This window comes from Mytilus edulis, chromosome 9 (assembly GCF_963676685.1).
Source record: "Mytilus edulis chromosome 9, xbMytEdul2.2, whole genome shotgun sequence".
Lineage (NCBI taxonomy): Eukaryota > Metazoa > Mollusca > Bivalvia > Mytilida > Mytilidae > Mytilus > Mytilus edulis.
In genome coordinates this window covers 31,197,322-31,219,684 of record NC_092352.1, presented here as the reverse complement: position 1 = coordinate 31,219,684, position 22,363 = coordinate 31,197,322, and the positions used below count along the sequence as shown (strand labels likewise).

Genomic DNA, 22,363 nt, shown 5'->3' with positions numbered 1-22,363 from the left:
TGTAACTATTAATACATTTCATGCATCTTATGGCATATTTTTTCTTAACCATTAAGTGATTGTGAATATATAAGATAAAATGAAGACTTATTCAATGAGAAATGATCAAATATATCAACAGTGATAAAGTAATCAATTTCTTACATAAAAACATGATGGACATGATGTGTTAGGACTGTAAATGTGGCAACTATCACCAGAGAACAAATTAATATATAAGCTTACAATTTATAGGTCACCATAAGGCCTTAAACAATGAGCAAAACTCATATCGAAGATTCAGCTTTTATAGACAAATCTAAAGTAATTCAAAAGATATAAATACATACCCTTTTAGAATGGTTTTTAGCTTGAGAGTCTCCAACATCAATAATTTTCTGCCAGAGTTGATCAGGAACATTAGCGACATGATGTGAACAAGTGATTGGTGAAGAATGTAAGCTGTTGAGATATGGATTCTGGAAAGATGGCCATTGTGAAGAATCTAAATCTATTACAATCAGTTCTTCTTCCAGTAAAACTATCAAACAATGTGGATCATCGTGCTCTGTAAATAAATGAAGAGAAAGTAAATAATTATTGAAGATGTTAATGTTAGCTCAGTCTTAGTTTTCTATGTTGTGTTTCATGTATTGTTGTTTGTTTGTTTGTGTTTTCTTTTTTAGCCAGGATGTTGTCAGTTTATTTTTAAATTATGAGTTTGAATGTCCAATTATCATCATTTGTCTCTCTTTAATTAACATTCAACTATTTGAACAAGTTTTGTCTGTATTTCTATTCTGACATGACATTATTAAAGTTAATTATATTTTGTTTATTGCTCACTTATGATACACTGCTATAGGTATAGTTGATGAGCAATGGACATGATAACACATATGTATTACACTTACCACTTGTGTCCTCCTCATCAACACTATCAGCTCTACCTAGTGTGATGAAATCTATAACTTTAGATGTAAAATCAAACACAACATGGTTAGATCCTTCCATTACACTGATTGTATGTTTGTCTCCATAGCTAGCACGAGGCATTCCTCCCGAAAATATGATGAAAGGTTCCCTTTAAAATAAATTACATCTTTAAATTTACATAACAGAATAAAAATCACACTAAATCTTCTGTTTAAAGTCATAAATCTACATACAGCAAAAGACGACATTTTTAATGTTGCTTCTTAATATTTTAAGAGAATGAATTTTGACTTTCTATTTGTTATGTCAATAGCGGAGCAGCAACTTCATTAATACCCTTTAGGACCCCATTTATTTTTTTAGTCGGTTACGTTGCTCAATCTTTTTCAAATGTCACGATTTGTTATGACCCTTGAAATTTTTGTTTGAAAAGAAGGATAAGTGGTAGCCCCTATCTTTGTTGTTTTTAAAGGAAAGTGAAAGTAAGCACTAAGGTTATCTCTTTGGTTGTTGAGATTGATTGATAGTTGTATTTATTACCAGTGAGCTATATAACATATATTTAATTCTATGGCTATGTAATTTTGTTCTGTAAACAAGCAGACTTCAGAATCACAATTAGGATAAATACTCACGATTTAGATGTTTTCCATTCAACTTTGCTAATTGCCTTACAAGGGAATGGTCCTGTAGGTAAAAGTAGAAAAATCCTTCAGTTAGATGTGATTTTAATTTAAAGAAAATGTATACATCTGAATACGGTCACATTATGTAATTGGAGGGAAGTATAAAATATATATATTGTTGTTTAGCTTCATATTTGAAAAATTCTGTCACAAAATAACAAAATTAACATTCAACAGAAGTAGTAATAGTACATTGATGTGCTGAGCTACAATAAAAAGTCATCATGGTCATTATACCAACAGATTAGGTTCATTTCTTTTTCAGCTTATAGTGGTAGAATGTTACAAATTGAATATTTTGATGTAAACACTCTTATAAATCCAACAAGTAACTCACAATGACTTAACTTGAGTATAAGCTTTAAATTCATTCAGATTACAATCTGCTTTAAAGGGACATAATTTCATATTTTTTTATAAGCAGAATGTCATTTACAGAGAAAATCCACTTTCTGATTTACAGGATTAAGATCCTTACCATAAGGAGTTAAAGCTGATTCTTTGGGTGTAGTTGAATCAGATGCATTCCATACAATGTAACTGCCATCAATATGAGCACTCATAAACTCTTCACCATTTCTATGCCAACACAAGGACTCCAATTGCTAAATAAAACAAATTTTGTTCATCAGTGAAAAAAAAGGTATCTACACAATTTATACAAAAATAACAAGCTTGCAAAAATACAGTCATTTAAGTCATTTTGGAACATTCTTAACTTGGGTTGTCAAACTTTAACATCAAAATTAATGGTAACACTGAGACTATTCATTAGAAAACATTCACGGTTGGAAGTCAAAACTTAGTTCTTTAATAAAATCCTTATCATATACAAATGAAACCATGTATAACCAATGAATACTTTATGGGGGAATATAAGAAGTTATATATAATATACAAAGAAGTGGTGAGCCCTTCTTGAAACTTTTACTTGTTTAATGAACTAGTTTGGCATTTATCCTAAAATGTTCACATCATAATGAACAGGTGTGCGAAGTTTCAAGTTGATAATGATACACCCCAGTCATTTTAGTTCCATCTTAATGATTTGCTATGGTAAACTTCATAAATAATTCAAAGGAAACAATGTGGAAGGACCAGACTGACATTATCATGTTAGGAGTCTTGAGAACGTTTCAATAAATTCTTATAAAGGGTTTAGGATTTGATTTAGATTGTTTGTGTTTTAACGCCACTTTTAAGCGCCGCAATTAGGCTATAAAGGGTTTAGAAGTTCAAATACAAAATAAAACGTTGAGGATTAGCTATTGGTAACTGCAAAAAAATTGTTGTGGCTCAAACAAAATAGGCGATGCACAAAGGCATTATAAAGATTCTGAGAAAAAAAACAATAATTTCTGATATGGGGTTTAGCATTTATAAGCAAAGATAATGCGGTCAAGTTTACCCATACATTGTTTGAATGAATAAATAAAACAAGAAGTGTAACAATACATCATGCATGTCAGATTTTATGAAGGTTCACAAAGTTCAATCAAGTGGTTCATGAGAAGTAGCAGATACAAAAGATGTATACCCAGCATCACTATAACCTTAGCTTTAGAAAAAGCAGAGTTTTTATTTACCTGTGTAGAATTATATGTCTGATCAGTGTTGCTGTTTTTGTTATCCCACAGAACAATCAGACCTCTGTTATATCCTATCAGTACCTGAAAGTTAAAAATCAATCAAATTCAGGATCATAATTGAAAAGAATGTTTACATTGTAATTGTATTATTAAATTACACAATTTCCTATTGACCTAAATATATACTGACTTAACAAAAAGCAAAACATCTGTGCAATTTACTTTTACCTATTATGTCACTGTTAAACAGTCTTAGATTTTAAATGTTTTTGTCCAAAATATTATTGAAAAGCCAACTTTCAATTCTAAACATAATATATTCACCCATCCTTACTTCCGTTTTTGATTATTTTCATATTCCTAATATCAAATTTTTTTATTTTTTTTTCACATCAAATTCAAAATAGCCAGTTATAACTGCAAGTCTATTCTTATTGCCATATTGGTCTTCTTTCTTTTAACTTGAATTTAAGAGAACAAAAATTTTTGAAATCAATTGCATTAACCCTTTCAAAAATAATAATATTGCCACTAAGAAAGTGTATAGGTCTTAAAGCAATTCTAAAAATACTATATTGATATTATATAATGGTTTTAGTAGAAAGGATCTTAATTGCGGAGCTTCCTAAAATCAATACCTTATCTGGATTTGTAGGATGTACAGCTATTGCTTCAACTGCACCAGGATTTACTTTAAAATCGTCTGGAACACTACAACATAAATCACTCTATTAACATACTTTCTTACAACTAAATAACCTATGAGTGTTATCATGATTATAAGAAGTAGAAATAATATATGAATATTATCATTAAAATCATATAAACTGCAAAAATTCTTTAGTCTATACCACTAGTAATTAAGAATCTGTCAGCGATGCCTTACAAGTTAAAAATTATTCTTTTTCTAAACTATACAAATTAATGTATGGATGGAGACGATAAAAAAAAAATGAAATATCTTATATCTTATTTACAAAGAAATAATACATAAGAGATTGAGAAATTAAGAGTTCATTTTCTTGGTTGTTGAAATACTTACTTTTAAAGTCAATATTCAACAAAATTTAAACACTTATTTTATCAATAGCAAAAATACTTTATAAATTATCTTAAAATCTAACACTGATTTCAATATGATATTAGAATTTCTGAAATCATAAATTTTCTGACTGATTACAATCTAAGACAAGATGATTAGTCACCATGCATGGAAACAATGCAGTAAAATCAATACAATGACAAAGTGTTCTAATTCTTTACAGAATTCCCATATTACATAACAATACTGCAATGTGTGTAGGGTTATCCAAGCAAAATTAATTCCTATTTCCTAGCACCTCTAATTCTTTTTAATTGTATCTAAATCTATTTTGGAAAGAAACTCATTTGTCCTAATTGTTTTTAACATTATTCTTTAAATATGTTTTTATTGTTGTCTTATGCATCAAACTACTTATGCATCAAACTAATCACTCTCTATATAATCTGCTCTTTCTGAAATCAATTCAGTATCTCAATTTTTAAACTTCAAATTATGTTTGTAGCGATGCACTTATTTTGTTTCTATTTCTTAACTTTTCAGTCTGAAATTAGCTCTGGCCAAAAGACTAAAATATGCTAGTAGTAAAAGAAATTCAGATTTTAAGTATGATAAATAGACCACTTAAATTTAAAGTTATTTCAAACTACTGGTATCTGTGAAAATAGCAACTTACTTCTGCATAACAACATCTTGATAAATGATTTGATCCAGTAATTGGAATGTTTTTAAATCCAATATGAAGATGTTTCCTATTTCTGTTCCAATCAACAGGTGCTCTTTGTTCTTGGTTAAGCAACATACTGATATGTTCTTGAATTTACTGAAAAGAAAAGAAATTGATTGTCATTGTTAAATCTTTTTTTTTTCTACATCAATCACGTCAATCTTCTTAAAAAGTATGAAAATAGCATCAGATAAAATCAACATATGTTGGAAATCTTTTCTATAAAAATAGTGCCATTTTTAGTGGGAAGTGGTAAATTTGACTATCCATTCAACTCAAGACCCCAGGGCCCTAAAGGACTGCGGTACCCTGGTGCTCTCTTGGATGATTTTATAATAGAACGAATAGGGGCCAAGGTATTATATTTTTTGGGAAAACCAGTGCTATTTTAGTTTCTATATTGCCATTTGAAAATTCTGGGGAGAACACAGCAACTATCAAACAGAAACTTAAGAGTGTGAATGTTAGCAAGTGTAGGTAACTGCACAGCATTTAACAATGAGCAAAACCTATACCATATATTTAGCTTTGACAGGCATACAATGTAGGCTTAGTCTATTTCTTAACTGATCATAATAAATTGATATCACAATACATGATGAACTGCAGGTCTATAACTTATTGTCATCTATCACTTCTTAATGAGAGCAAGAAAATTCCCACAATCTACGATTTCTTTGTGTTATGACTAAGAAAAAAAGTTATTGTGTAACCACGAAAAGAAGCCAGGTAAGTTCATGTGATGAAACTTGGGAATACTCAAGTGTATTAAATAAAGGCAATGAAATAATACTCAGAAAATAAACCATGATCTCATGCTTGTGTAAATATTTTGATTAGTAATTTATTTACAATGATTTTTCACCAGTCACAACATTAAATGGTGATGTAGGTATGTTATTGTATAAGAAGAACTGTAAGATTTTGTATTTTGCCATTGATTATTCATGTCTAGACTCATGGTTGTAAACCATAATCAATATAGTTAGGAACCTTAACAAAGCCTAATCAATTCCAATAAAAACACATTTTAAATCTGTAAACCAATCAAGCTTCAGCAGCTACCTGGCAAAGAGGCTCCAAATAGGAATTAAGATCGTATGAAATAGATTTTAAGTCTTCCAGTAATTACCCCCATACTATTTTGCACAAAATCCCATATGAATTTGAAAAAAATAGTGCAATTGCCAAAATTTTAACAACTTTATAAAACATTTATCACAAGGCTACAACTTTATCTGTGAAAAACAAAGTTATCAGATAAAGATGACCAACAGATATATCATCCAAAATTAGATCAGTTAAACTTATAAAATGATTCAGTCGAGTGTAAAATAAAGCCATTTCTTGACTGTGACAGGATAATAACTTTGGATGGGATGACCTTTTTCAATAGGACACATAAGAAATACAATAGAAATAAAGTCAAATCATTGAACATTATTCATTTGAAATTTTCAGCAGGACAAAGGCCACCTGGGGGGAAAATCATCTTATCAAATTATCAATTATTTAAACCAATTACAGATAAGATAAGGATACAGTGTAACCAGATAAGCCAACATCCAAATACCTGTTGATCACACACAGAGTACAGTTTTTTTTACCTGCATACAGGTAGTGGTTTTTTTACCTTTCTTCAGCACTAAATTTAAATTCTTTTACATCTTCTAAAATTGTATTCTCTCCTTTATCATTAATCTCCCATAATGTGATAGTGTTGTCTCCACAGAGAGATATCAAGCGAGCCTAAAAATCAACATTAACAAAAGTTAAAATACATAAAAGAGGAAATATCAATAACACCTGCTCAAAAAGATCATGGTCAAAATACTTGTTTAAATTGAAGGTATTTAAGAAAATAATTACAGCTGCGGGTCACCAATAATTCTTTGATGTGGTCTGGATAAATATATGTTTAAACTAATTGAGGTAGAAGATTTGTAATTTGTCTGTAAAAGACAGACTCGTAATCAATCATCTTCATTTAAATACATGCTTTTAATTAAACAAATATTTGTTATTGAAGAGATTATAACTTTAAAATAAATATCTGATTTCTGGAGATTGAGATACAGCAACATAATTACTGATAGTATCTCTTTCTAGAGAGAATGTTTTTCAGTACTTTCAGTTCTTTTTTAGATAGCAATCATAAGATCATATTTAAGTCATCAAGCTTTCCGCCTTCCGTTTTGAAGCAGGATTTAAGAGTTTATTCACCTTTTACACAGCTCTGTACAGAAAATAATGGCATATGGGATTATTGTTCAGAGAACAGTAAAATTTATGAGCAAATTAAATCTAAATATGTCTTCAAATCGGGGTAACAAAATCTTTTCTGCTGCACAACATATAAATCTTTCAATGATTAGAAAACCACTACTGAATAATGAAATGAAAGTAATGAAACATTTCCATTTTTCTATAAAAAGAATCAAAAGTTTTTCTTCAGAATAAGAGTTATTGTTTATTTTAATCTCTTAAGTAAATAAAACTATCTTTTACTAAATTAAGTAATAAATTGTGTGAATTTTTTTCAGCTGTTGTAGCTAATCTTGTGATTAACAAAGGTCAGTTTATCCTGGACATATTTGTCACCTCTGGACAGCTTCAGGTCAAAGATTAACTGTAAATATTACTACAAACAATGTAATTGAACTAGAAAATTTATTGATTTCCACACTGAATGGTTTGACAGGAATGAATTGTACAAAGTTCAAGAGACACTTCATCATTTAGAACATTTTTGTTGTTGTTAAACTTTACACCTAAATCAGTGACTTTGCTTGATGTGTTACACTGACACATTAAACAAACCAAGCTATGCAGTTTAATGATCCTTGAAGTTTGGTTTTGTTTATGTGGTATAAATAAATATTTTTCATATAAAACTGAATAACCAGAATTTGAATCAAGTTTTTTTTCAACAGAACATATTTTGAACTCAGAACTTTTTAAACCAACTTTCTTTCACCAAATTTGAATCAAGTTTTTTTCTTCAACAGAACATATTTTGAACTCAGAACTTTTTAAACCAACCTTCTTTTACCAAATTTGAAATCCTGTGACAAAGCAGAAAGTTTCTGCTTGGCCTAATAATAATCATGATAATGACAATTTATTAATTAGAATTAATCAAGTGTCCAGTTTTATGAAAGATGGAATTATTGGAATTTCCATTTTTAAGACTTAAACATCAATATTTTAACTTGCATGTATTGCTAACACAGCAGTTTTCTCCAACAAGTTAGGATACAAGATGACATAGTGCAAGAAGATGAAAAGGTAATTTAATACATGCCATCATGTCTACCTGTTGTCATCAAATATTGAAATGTTTATTCATAAATGACATCAAACAAACATGTCTATGTAAAGGACATGCAATAATTAGGTACATAATGAATCTTTAATTACCTCTTCTGATAAGAAAAATAACTGGTTGACAGATGCTCCACTCTTTAGTTCACCACAGAATTCTACACCAGGTTGTCCGAGGCTGTTAAGTGTTAAGGAAGAAACATGTATTTGTACTATTAAAGTTGATACTAGGATGAAAATTGTAAATCATAGAATTAAATTTGGCCTTGCACTTTATAATCTAAGGAGTTTATTTTAGGGCAAACCCGTGTATTTAAAGTAACTGTTGCATAATAATACCTTCAGACATTCAATCCTTTAAACATTTTGTGAAATGGGAAAAAAAAAACTCTTTTTTTGTACCTTATGTTTGCAGAAATGACAAATAACAGAAATTGTCTATAGAATCTAGAGGGCATTAAGTCCTTGAATCAGTGAAATACAAGTCTAAAGATCAAAATTCCTGGCAGTGAAGTTTGCTGTGAAGATGTTATCACTCAACTTGACTGTGTATTTACTTTGAACTACAATTTCTTCAAATTTTATTTATTTCTCATGACAAGTAGATAAATCAACTTTTGATTTTTTTTTATTCAAAACCAAATTATATAATTTAGAAATTGGAAGTCTTTGTACAGCTGCATTTTTTCCCCTGTATCTGGGCCAAATATTTTATGATATATGAGAAGCAAGAGGTGTTTATTTGAACTGTCATAAACTGACTATGTGTTAGTGGGAGTTACGTTGACAGTACAAAACCATCCCAATTCAAATGTCTCTTTTTAATGTAAACAATTTTATGGAAATTTGTAAGCTACTATATTATACACATGACCTATTTTTTGGGGTGTAATAACCAACTTCCTGCATTGATTGTAAACATCTATAAATTTATGCATCAGCTATTGTTGAAATATGACTTTAAAACTCTCCCTTTAATCTAAATCATTAAGATGTGTAGTAAATCAATTAACTTTGTTGTACAAATGGAATAGACACTTATATTTTAATAGTACTGCAAAATTTATAAAATGCATATTTTTACCTAAATTGTCACAATAGCAAAAATTTCTAGACCACTTAGTGATCTTACCACCATAAAACAATAAAGGATGCTTTAAAAAGAAAAAAACACAAAATCTATCCTATTAACATTTTTGCATGCCTGACTGATGAAGATGGATACAATAAATTCTTCCTATTGTATATATTAACTGGGTTAGTATGCCCACACCTTTAACTGACAGTTATTAACCTTACAAAGATTTACTATATACTTTACTTATCTACATTAATTGTATGCCTCATTGACATCCACGACATTCCACACATACAATCATTCAATGTTTACAACAATCATTATACCATGTTTAATAATATTTATGTAACTAAAATTTTGAAGAAAATTTATAATTGCAAAATAAGCAAAATGCAAGTTGGTTTGTAATAGTTTTTTATGTGCAAGCATCTCATCTTGCAAATAAGCAGTTTAAGTTTATTAACAATGCCACGCCTATAATTATAAAAATCTACAATGCACAAGATTGACATTTGTGCACTTTTTCTACTTTCCATTAATTTCGCATTAGCTGTGATAAAATGAAGCCTTGATAGTTAACATTTATGTGAAGAATTTAAGAAATATGCAGACAGCTGCTCTGTAATTTTGTAATATTTTTTAGTATTTTACACAACTTTCATTTCATACTGTTTATTGAATTTTTGGCAACATGTGGTCTGGATATTGAATATTTGGTAACAGGTGGCGTATGAATATTTTGCTAGATAGGGTAAACAGTCCTGGAACCGTGCTTAGTCATTGCTACATCTTATAAACAAGGACTCTATTTCCCTCTTACCCTTTTATGACTATGTATCATATTGTGCAATAAAAAGAATGCCAATGGGATATAATAGCCCTTGCTTTTAAATATACTAGAATCAATCAAAGTACTAATTCCAATCAATTGAAGTCTGTGTTTTTGTTTATATACATCATGTCATTAGTTTCTTATGTTGAGAATTTGGTTATTTCCATATATAAACTGATACTACATAAGAATGAAGAAAGTGTCCCCAGCCCAATTTGACCGTTATTTGTGTTTGGTGGTAGCTTATTATAAGCATTGTGTTTAAGTTTCACAATATTTAGTTGAAGCAAACTTAAGTTAGAGAACAGAAAATCAGTGTCATGAATTGCGTACATCTGTAAAGGGGTAGACCAAATTACCCCTTTACCTTGAAGCCGGAGCATGAAAACTATTATTAACATTTAAACTGAATTGAAATTTTGGTACAACAGCAACAGTAAAATATTTACTGTCACATTTATACAATTTTAGAGATTGGATGACATTAAAATCAAGACCCTAACTTTCATCAAGCGATGAATTGGGTCTCCAACAAAAATAGTAGAAATGGCCTTTCTGTAAGTCGAATTACGATACAAAGAGAAAAATTATTTAAGGAGAAAAAAGCATGAACTTAAAAAATAGGAAAGCAGCGGAAAAATCTAATCAGTGTTTAATAATATCATACATGTGGCCAAGAGGTCTAAATAGTTGAATAGACTGTCAACACTTAAGTTTAAATCCTGCGAGTGGAAGGTGCGCTTGACTTTAATCTTAATTGACCAATAACAGGCAGTATCAAACACTACACAATCACTCAGATTCTGGCTACATGAAGAGACTATCTAACTACCGGTATATATATGTATAGAACTTAAACATGCATAAATACATAACCATTTAAAGGTCTTAATCTATGTAAAGGATACATTTTAATATAGCCTTGCTTGTTTCCAATGGCTAGCAATTGAAGTTTTGGATCATAGTCCATACAAGCTGGCTTGTTAATAAATCCATGTTCTGTGCACTGAAAAAAATAAAAGTTCTCATGTCATACAGAAACTCTCTATATCACAATAAAAATACCAACCTTTATCATACATTTAAGTTACATTTTTTTAAAGGGGTACATGTATATAATACTACATGTACATACATTTGTACTGCGATCTTTGATTGGTGGTAATAAGCATTGTGTTTAAGTTTCCCACACTTAACTAGGTCATTACAATATGTTTTGTCATTTTCTGGTGATGTTTTTAAAACACAAATAGTTGAAATGGCCCAAAAAAGTTGAAATGTTATGATTTAAATATCAAAAATAGCTGTAAGGTCAGTCAAGTCTGAAAATTTACCAGTTTAAAATATATGCAACTAAGTTGAACCAACAGTAACAGGTCATTTCTCTACATGTACATCCAAAATAATTTATCAGTCTGCACGGTTAGCCACTAGTTCGATGCCCCAGACTAGTAAAATTTCATTCAGACTAGTAAGTTTTTGCAAAACTTTGTTTGGACCAATAAGAAAAATGTCAGGATATTGGTCTTCGGACTATTAGTTGAAAAAGTTTTTGGTGCAGACTGAATTTAGCAATGCCACCCAAACTACAAAGTTATCTGTTTTGTGGTAATAAGCATAGTGTACAACATTGATACCATTTGTTGTCAAAAGCTTTGTCAAAGCAAATTGTGTACACTTTTCATATTAAAACATTTGGTTGAGGAAAATTTAGTTATATAATGGAGATGAAAAATGCAGCAATTTTCCATTTGTAAAGGGGCAAAACTCTAGAAAGGTAACCGTTACACCAACTTAGTCTAATGTAAAACTTGATCTAAGTCACTTGGTGTAATAAGCATTGTGTATAAAATTCATTACATTTGGTTAGAAAACAATTTCAGGATGTATAAACCGATGTACAGTCAGAGAAGGGTAAAACTTAAGGCCGCCTCCCCCTACAGCGGGCGTCTCATTGGAGGGTTCTGATCCTGGATCCCGCTTACACTATGTTCGTAAGCAATTCTCATTTTTTTGTAATTTCCTGTGTCCCACTAGACTTCATTTCCTGATTCACAGCACAATGAATAATTTGACTTTCACATGTCAAGCTTACAAAAAAAACATCAATACTGTGTCACGTTTAGACCTAAATGAGACCTACTACAGCCTGGGCATTAAAATATGGTCTGATTTTTTTAGAGATCCATCTAGATATCAGTGTCAAACTTTTCAAATTTTAGATAGATACATATAATACAAGTTTTCAAGGCTCTGTATAGGTATGGTCTAACTTGAACATTTACACAAATTGGTAGAAGTTTCACGAGGGCACATATGTAGTACATAATACCCTTTAATGTCAGATATAAACGGTCATTTTCGACAACTGTAAGAATCTAATTGTTTAAAATTTTACCATGATTCCTAAAAATGTCCTTAAAATGATTCATTAGAGGTCTCAAATTATTATCAAAATCATTCAATTTTTTCATCGTCTAAAAGAAAGTGCATATTTCCATTGTCTTCTTTCTAAGTAAGGAACTGAATTCATATTGAATTACTTTTTCGTCATGCACCAAAAGTTACTGTAAACTTCATTTGGAAAGAACTTTTAACATTATTTGTCATGAAGGTACCCCCATTACCACCCTCTCATGGGTATCAAAATGAAATGATGAAGTTATTGAAGTGTAGTGAAGATGAGATACATTCTAAAAATTGTAAATAACATGTTACAAGACAGCTGTTGCATTCTGTGTGGTATTGAAACCATTTCCAGACTGATTTAAACAGGTTTAATGCATGGATAAGTACCTGTCGTGAACAGATAACTTTAAAACCATAGGTCAATTAATAACCTTAAGAGGCCCCATATCTTGTTATCACTTATGAGTCATCTGTCATTCATTTTAACTTCATTCAATATGGCTGCAACAAAAGTATATTTACTACAATTTACTACTCACCCGTTTGAATCCAAACAACTCTTTCTTCAATTTCTCTCTCTCTTCGCTATCCTTAGAGGGATGCTTCTTCAAAAACTTAAACATGTCCTCGTCGAAATTTACCTGAAAGATGCAAATTACAAGTCAGTGAAAATGAAAATAGGTTACTTTTTTTTTTTTATAACATATGATCAGACACAATGAAAAACGAGAATTCGCACTTGCAATAAATTAATAAACATCTTTAAAACTTACAAATGGACTGATTTGATTTCAGTACTACTCCTGTTAATTAAATGTCATAAAATTTAATTAAATTGCCGGCATTCAAACCCGCGCCAAGCTTGGCGTAACCTAAATCGATTGACCTCAATTCAACTATAATGTGTATTACTCCGCAAACAAAACGAAATGACAGTAAATGTAGTTCCTATATATATAGCGTTATTTCACAAGTTTTTTTTTATTCAATCGATATCTAAAGTTATATAATATACATTAATTATGAAAAATGATAAACGTTATTTTTTAAATCCCAAATGACTATTTTTTTGATGGACTATTTAAAAACTGTTCCAAGTGTTGAACAGGGAACATGCAGAATTTTGAGTTCTCGTTCCTTATTTTCCCAAACTTTTATATAGATTCACTTTGAGTGTGTGAACGATACTCAAGACTTTCCTTTTTTTCTATCCGTGCTTTATGCTTTATTTTCTTTGTGTATAAATGAAATTTATACGAATTGTGAAAAGACTCCTGTCATAAATATCAAGGATTTGTATAGTACTATACAAATCCTTGTAAATATACTAGATAAACATGCACTTTTAAACTACAAGATATGCAACTATACTGTACCACTGCACTGCATCTTCGCTAGCCAAGGGTTACGATCCTTCTTCTTCCGCTGAAGAGAGTGGGAGTGGATCGTAACCCTCTGCTAGCGAAGATGCGCCTTCAAGGCCGTAACTACCCTTGAGGCAAGTCTAAAATTTCGACACCGTATTATTTTTTTTATACATATGATATATAAATATAATAGTCATTTGTTGTTCTGTCTCAACCTTAATTTCTATAAATTGTCATCATTGCTTTTAAACTATTCTTCCTGGATATAACTCAGCATCTTAATGGGTGATGTTTCTCGATTACATTAACCTAGTAACGATACTCATCGTGGATCTCTATAGTTAAAACAGGCTTCTGCAGAAAAAGGAAAAGCGACACTGAAGGTAAAGAATTAAAGGAATAATTCTTGTAAACTAGTTTTTTTGGTGAACAGAGTGTGAGTATTGCAAAAAAAAAACTTCATTAGAACAATCCAAAAACGATAAGTAGACTGACAAATCAAATACTGGTCTTCGGAAGGGGGCAATCCTGTCTGCGTATTCATTTCACGAACTTTAATCTTTCTCTTTACAGATAAATAAAATATAAATAATATGAAACATGCATGGATTAGTTTTTATCCATATTTCTTTAACCTTAAAAATTGAAAGAATATCCCATATTCCAATTTGATATTATTGAGGAATGGTAGAACCTTTAACACAGGATTTTGTCTTTTCTTATTCAGGACTACGGAATTTAGTTTCTTTATATTCGGGGTTTCGGAATCGGACACCCCAACCCCTAACCTCTAAATTTATAGATTCTGGAACTAAAATACCACAAACTATTTCCAGAAATAATTTGAAATTACGGACCTACATATAGACGTCAGAAACTCCATTCCAACTCCCCTGTACCCATCATATATACTTACTCTATAGATAGAATCATATGCATGTACACAATGTATCTTATCTCATTCTATCTCATTCTATCCCTAGTTTGTCTACTTTTTGTCAGCATAAAAGCGAGTTTAATATTTTGTATGATGTTGCTTACAGGAAAGCTTGATTCCCTTTTGCAAACAAAACTGTTACTATGGATGCTGCTACCGAATTGCTGATGGAGAAGAAATTGGAAGAAGACATTGATCATTGTGTTGATGATAATGTGCTACCTTTAGAAACACAGACTGCCCTGAAACGACTGAAAACTTGGAAAAGAGCATGCATGAGTGGCGAGAGATTGTGCGGTCTTGCCATGCTCCCTGTTCATCGCGCTAAGGATATCAGCAGACCAAATTATGATTCTGAAACAATTTGACTGAACCGGCCAAAGAAAAATTTGGCAAACTCTACTGAATCGTTGTTTGGTCTATGTTCTGACAGCAGAGACTCAAATCAGTGATATTTGGATGATTATCTTACATATAAATTTAAATAAAGTTGTTAAAAATTTGGTGTTAGTAAAAGTCTTAAAATATGAAAAATTTATATAAAAAGTGTCCAAATTCAAAACATTATCAAACTCTCTAAAAATGCCTAGAATGCAGGACCAATCATTTCATACCCTCCAAAAAAAAAATTCGCCTGGCTTCGCACGGCTCAATTATTTTGCCTCACTAAAATAAGATGCCTAGTTACGGCCTTGGCCTTCTCTAACAATTAAAGAGCTTCGATTCTTTGTTCTATTTCAACTGAGTTTCCGCCTGATATGGTATCTGTGAACTAACATAATATAATTGATGTGACAGGTGAAAATATGGTGTTTTCTAAGTGATGCAGGAGATAAGTTCACTTTTTATTCAACATCAATTTGATGCAAATTCTTGGGCTTAGACTGATCAAGACTGTCAAATGAAATAAAGGGTTATTCCCCAGGGGTCACCCCACCCCTGCCATTTGAGAAAGTTCAAATATCTAAGTAGTCAAGATCCCCTCCCCCTAAACCATATATATTCTGGTTTGTCATGCTAAGATGATTTGAATGATATACAGGGTAAGACCAAAGCGGTCATCCCAATCCCCTTTCATTTGAATATGTCCAAATATCTTGTAAATGGTCGAGATCCCTATCCCTAAACAATATATATATTCCTGTTTGTCATGTCACGAAGAATTGAATGATATATAGGGTGAGTCCCCAGGGCCCCCACCCCAATGTTCATATATCTTGTAAATGATCCGAGATCCCCATCCCTAAACTTTATATCCTAGGCAAAAAAAGAAACGTTACATGCTTATAAGATCATTTAAATTTTTTTATAACAAAAAATTGATAACAAAAATTTAATGGAATAGTTAGCTAACATGATTTTGAAGAGAACAATAACAAGTTTTCTTTATTGAAAACAATATTGCACATTTTCGGACAATTTTAACAGAACGAGTACAGAATTCGGGTTAACATGTCAATACCTTGTATGACCACCTCTTGCATTAATGACCGCCTGACACCTCCGTCGCATGGAATCAATAAGACGTCGAATAAAATCTTGAGGGACGATGATGATGATGTATGGGTGTTTAGAGTCCGACTATCCTGTCTGGATATCGCGGACTGTAGCAACCTATTCTATAGACTGGAGTCTGTCGGTCTTTTTGCCTTCATTTTACTCCGACTGCGTTGGTGTTGCTGGTACGGAGTATCAGGTCGTGCTGCTTGTATAGCTGATTGTATTGCCTCTTTGGATTGTTCAGTGACGACGGGCGATGTGTGCGGTGGTGTGCGCAGTAGGTCTGGGTGGTCGATGTCAAACTCATCTTCAAAGTAGTTCCTACTGCGATTGCCTCTGTCATTGGTGGAGGTGTAAAATACCAGGCGGTGGCAGGCCTTGTTGGGGTTGTAGAGACTGGTGACAATATCCCTATTGACTACAACCCCAACTGGTTCCCCTTTGTACTTAGTTGGTGTTAGTACATGTCCAACTACGCTGTCTCTTGCCTCTGTTTGTGTGTTGGTAGTTTGTTGGACTTGGTCAGCAGGTATCACGGCTGTTTTTGTTGCCTTCCACTGGTCAAAGCGCTTTGCGTCTCTTCTCCTGGTGGAGGGTGGCTTGCTCTTCAGGGCCGGCTTGGATTTACTAGAGGATGCCTCTGGTTCCTTAGCCTTTGTCTTGGTCCATGTCAGTTGTACTGACACCTGGCCGTCAGAACTTGCGGAGAACTTCCAGGCAGGTTATTTTCCAGTTAACTTCATGGCTGCTAGTAAGGCATTCAATTCATCTGGAATTTCCATTATGATTGTCCAAAAAGTTGAATGGGATGTTCACGGTAGGTATAATAAATAGTGTCCGGCTAGGATCGTGGTTTTTCGAGTGATTTGATCGGGCTTTTTCGAGTGTGACCACTTTTTTTTCGAGTGAATATGATCAAAAATGTAAACAAACAGACTTCTTTTCTAACAAGACGTGATATAGAAGCTTGAGTTTGATAAACAAGGTTGTACATGATATGTTGGAATTTGAGATATAAAGATAGAATCATTCTGACATTGCTTTTCGTTTAAAAAGTTAAATTTAGCCTTAAAATGCTTTTATTCAAAATACAGAATAAAGCCATTTTCTTTCACATTCCAATGCAAATGTCAACGGAAATGCATACATGGAATCTATATATCCTTAGAGGTACATACACTTTCCAAAAAAGTACCGTTATTGCATTGAAAACGACATTTTGAAATAAAATTCAGTTTTTCATGTCCGGGTTTTTTCGCGGAGAGCAGTCCGGGCTTTTTCGAGTGTGTCCTTTTTTTATCGAGTGATTATACACATTTCTTATAGCTAAACTTGAATGTTATGTGTTTATTTTTAAAAGCTATAAAATAAAGGCTCAAATTAAGTACTTCCAAGGCACATGGTGTATCAACACTTGCATTTTATCATGAAAAAAGTATCTTTCATTTGTATATATTCTTTTTCTCACATCTTATAAATTGCATGTACAGTATATATCCGTGATGTCAACAATCTAATGTGAGTGTTCCGGACCATATAAGTATTTGGACCTCATGAGATGACTATTACTGGACAGCAAAATGTTGACTTGGAAGATAACTTCCAAAAATGTCTTAATGAACTGTTAAGGAAGCTGGCTGGTCATGTTTTGGATTTTTTGTCAGATTTTCGAAATCCTCTGGTTTTGTCCATTTGAACGCCTTGAAAAAAATCGCCGGTGACCCCCATTTTTCTTTTTTAAATTCTTTAACATGTATAATGATAAGCCATCTGTAAAAGTCTTATATAAAATTTTAATTATTTTTAAACAGTTTTTGAGAACTTTAACTTGTCAATTATAAAGCTATGAAAAGTCAAGAGAGAATATTTTCCCGCCAAAATTTCAATGGCTCATATCTCTAAAACAAGCACGGTGACCTATATATTTTGTTTGCTCTTTGGATTCCTTAATTAATTTCTTATTAATATAAACTAGTGTTTTGAAAAGTTAATTACTTTGAAACTGAGAAGCGAACTCCCTCAGTCAAGAGTTCAATTGTTTTACCAACTGAGAAAAAAATCGATATGATAAAAAGTCTTATAATTGATACTAAAGACGGACAGAAAACAGATACACCCAACATAGACAACTAATTGAAAGAAAAAGGGTTTCAACTTGTAACTTGTGCTGTTTTGGGTAGCCTTTGAACTATTTAATTAATACATTTCATGTAACCGTCATTGTTATAAGTTTATTGTATTATTGAATCGTTTCTAATGTATAAATTGAGAATGGAAATGGGAAATGTGTCAAAAAGACAGCAACCCGACCATAGAACAGACAACAGCAGAAGGTAACCAATAGGTCTTCAATGCAGCGAGAAATTCCCGCACCCGGAGGCGTCCTTCAGCTGGCCCCTTTACAAATATATATACTAGTTCAGTGATAATGAACGCCATACTAAACTCCAAATTGTACACAAGAAACTAAAATTAAAGATAATACAAGACTAACAAAGGCCAGAGGCTCCTGACTTGGGACAGGCGCAAAAATGCGGCGGGGTTAAACATGTTTATGAGATCTCAACCCTCCTCCTATACCTCTAGCCAATGTAGAAAAGTAAACGCATAACAATACGCACATTAAAATTCAGTTCAAGAGAAGTCCGAGTCTGATGTCAGAAGATGTAACCAAAGAAAATAAACAAAATGACAATAATACATAAATTACAACAGACTACTAGTAGTTAACGGACATGCCAGCTTCAGACTTCAATTAAACTGATTGAAAGATTATGTCTTCATCATATGAATATCAGGCACAATCCTTCCCGTTAGGGGTTAAGTAGCATACCACCATAACATATATGAGAAGATATACCTATATGGTTCCAAATTGGGTTTCCCCCATCTTCGCTAGCCAAGGGTTACGATCCACTCCCGCTCTCTTCAAGCTTCTCTTGGCTAGCGAAGATGGGTTTCCCCTTGGGCACTTATTTTTTCGCCATCTCTTTCGTCAAAACAATATGTTTTTCGCCACATTATTACTTTTTTCGCCAAGTAACATAACTATATCTTTCGTTTATTTTTTTTCTACCCCACCTCACTCCTAAACCGTTAGTTTTCCCTTTTGAATGGTTTTGAACTAGTTATTTTAGGGGCCCTTCATAGCTTGTTGTTCAGTGTGAACACAGGCCCCGTGTTGAAGGTCGTACCTTGGCCTATAATGGTTTACCTTTATAAATTGTTTTTTGGATGGAGAGTTGTCTCATCGGCACTCATACCACATCTTCCTATATCTATTCTATGGTCCGACCATACGCGTACAGTTTGACCATATGAAAATACGCATATAGTCGTGGCCATACGCGTATGGTCCTAATACTCATATGGTCCGGAACATAAGCATGGACAATTCGAATTGAGACGTACACACATATATTGTATAAGATGAGATGTATGTTCTTAAAAGAGTATACATCTTAGATATTTCATGATCTTTTTGTCTTGTATCTTGTATTATTTATTTTATGGAAACCGAAAATGACTAAATGCTACAACTGTGAGGAGGAGTCTGATTACACAAATATAATACATACAGCAACTAAACACCATGATAACTTCCTTTCAATATAAGAAAAGTGTCTAATAAGTGGAAAACATTAATATTAATCAAGACATTAAAATGTTGTTCCTGGTGTCGTTCGAAGCACTGGACGATCTAGCTGGTACATTTTGTATTTGTCTATCATTGCTAAAGGATCATATTTAGGCTAATGAACTATTCATTTCATTGTTGATTTTATCTGAAATTTTATCAAAATTTTGTGTCCAATGGCAATTAAAATGGGATGGATTAAGTGTGTGTGTATTTTAGGTTTTTTTTTATTAATAGGCTTCTTTTATTAATCTCCGGAGTTCATCACAAGAAATTTTATTAGCTGTAAAATCAAAAGTAGCATAAAATGAATTTAATAAGAATATGAGATCCCTGCATAATGTTCTAGACACCGTTTTGTTAAGGATCAAGTTATTTCTAAATGAACACTGGAACTGAGTAGTTGTATAACGCTCTACAAACAGAATATTTACATTAAATTGAAAAAAGATTCATTTTGATATGTTTTTGGGAATATACGATATTGTCCTTCACTTAATTACAGTTATAAACTAGAAAAATAGTTATTTTTAAAGCCTAGAATACTTCAAATTTTCTGTAAAAAACCCGGACCATTTGTCTAACTGAAACCCGAACGAATTCACAGTTGCTCTCGAAAAAACCCGGACAATAACAAACACTGATGTATTTATAAATACAAGGAAATTGAGCTTCTTTGTTGATCAAAACATATAAAGTATTCAATATAAGATGGGTAGTAATGTTAAAAACTGTTATAATTACGAAATATCCGTTAATTGAACTTATCGCATGTTTTATCACTTGAAAAAGCCCGAACTGCAATCGAAAAAAATAGACCAAATCACTCTAAAAAACACGATCCTAGCCGGACACTCTACCTACCGTGGATGTTGTTCCATTCCCTGAAAAGTGCTGTTCGGAGCTGGGCTAGCGTTTCCGGTGGATTTTGACTATTTCTGATACGCGTCGTCCAAGTTGTCCCAAAGATGTTCAATTGGTGATAAATCTGGAGACATTGCTGGCCAAAGCAACACACGAATATGGCTATTCTCCAAAAAGGTCATCGAAATGTGTGCCACGTGACAACGGGCGTTGTCCTGCTGAAAAAACGTGGTTAAAACGATGTCTTCAGAGAAACACGGGAGAACAACTGGAGCCAGAATTCCGTCCCTATACCTTGTTGCATTTAGGTTACCAACGATGATTTTGAGCTCGGTGCGTTCCTGGCAATTCCGCCCCATACCATGATTCCGCCACCACCAAACCGATCTGTTTCCTGCACGCACGCATCAGAAAATCGTTCATTGCGTCTCCGGTAGACCCTGGCTCTGCATTCGCTTAATTTCAAGTTGAATTTGGATTCATCGGTAAAAAGAATCTGTCTCCATGTTTGCCTATTCCATCGAATCCGTACCCGTGTCCATTGAAGTCGCGCCATCCTGTGACGCTGCGTAAGGATAGGTCCCTTCAACGGACGACGCGCTCTTAGACGCAATCGGTTACGAACTGTTTGAGCAGATATTCTGTTGTTATGTCTTCCGTGGGTTTTTCGTGCAGTTTGTGTTTACAAATCGATTCCGGAGATGAATGATGCGGATGTGGCCTGCCACTACGGGGGCGATCATTTTTGTGCCAGTATCTCTATTAAAAACGAGTCTTAAGCCTTGCAATATTCATTCTAGAGACATTCAAATGATTTGCAACCTGCACTTGAGTCATTCCTGTTGCCAACATCGCAATAGCTCGTTCTCTCTCATTTTGGCGTAGACGGGCACTGTTTTACGTGTAACTTTTTTAAATTTTCTAATGCGACCTTTTGTTAACAATCGTGTTCGACACAATAAATGACAAAAAGGACAACTCGATTCCAACTCTATACAGGTAAATTTTTGAACAAATGGTTATTTGTTTGAAATCAGAAAATGACGTCAAGTCATTTCCGATATTTTTATAAATGAGTAAATCATTCAGGTTACTAGTTTTCATCATGAAAATATTTGAAATTAATATATGTGATAATTATTTTCAAATTAAAAACCAATGTAACGTTTCATTTTTGGCCTAGTATATATGAGGGGGAGGACAGGGGGGTACCCTTCTCCCTTCTCCCACCCCTTGTCTCCTTTCTCCTACCCCCGTTCTCCTTTCTCCCATTAGAATAAAAAATCTCCTTTTGAGATATTTTTTCTTGAAATATTAGAAAAAATTTTAAAAGGAGAGATATTTTATTTTTTCTCCTTTCTCAAACTTTTTCTCCTTTCTCCCAGCCTTCCTCTCCTTTCTCCTACCCCCTTTCTCCTTTCTCCCACCCCCTTTCTCCTTTCTCCTACCCCCTTTC

The 22,363-nt window shown here is 32.7% G+C and overlaps 1 protein-coding gene across 8 annotated transcripts in view; it reads right to left on the bottom strand.

Annotated features, from left to right (window-relative positions):
- Positions 1-22,363, bottom strand: part of LOC139488088 (lethal(2) giant larvae protein homolog 1-like) — a 48,736-nt gene that overhangs the window by 23,208 nt on the left and 3,165 nt on the right. For 4 of the 8 annotated variants that reach the window (XM_071273455.1, XM_071273460.1, XM_071273458.1 and 1 more), the window contains exons 1-12: positions 13,376-13,829; positions 13,142-13,243; positions 11,102-11,199; positions 8,380-8,461; positions 6,593-6,708; positions 4,909-5,055; positions 3,829-3,901; positions 3,188-3,271; positions 2,080-2,206; positions 1,551-1,602; positions 894-1,063; positions 330-547 (exon numbers count right to left, since the gene is read on the bottom strand). In XM_071273455.1, coding sequence (XP_071129556.1) covers positions 330-547; positions 894-1,063; positions 1,551-1,602; positions 2,080-2,206; positions 3,188-3,271; positions 3,829-3,901; positions 4,909-5,055; positions 6,593-6,708; positions 8,380-8,461; positions 11,102-11,199; positions 13,142-13,225 — 1,251 coding nt within the window. In that variant the 5' untranslated portion in view covers positions 13,226-13,243; positions 13,376-13,829. Of the gene's footprint in view, positions 1-329; positions 548-893; positions 1,064-1,550; positions 1,603-2,079; positions 2,207-3,187; positions 3,272-3,828; positions 3,902-4,908; positions 5,056-6,592; positions 6,709-8,379; positions 8,462-11,101; positions 11,200-13,141; positions 13,244-13,375; positions 13,830-22,363 lie in introns of those variants that run through there. The other 4 variants (XM_071273454.1, XM_071273457.1, XM_071273456.1 and 1 more) reach the window with 1 other exon arrangement.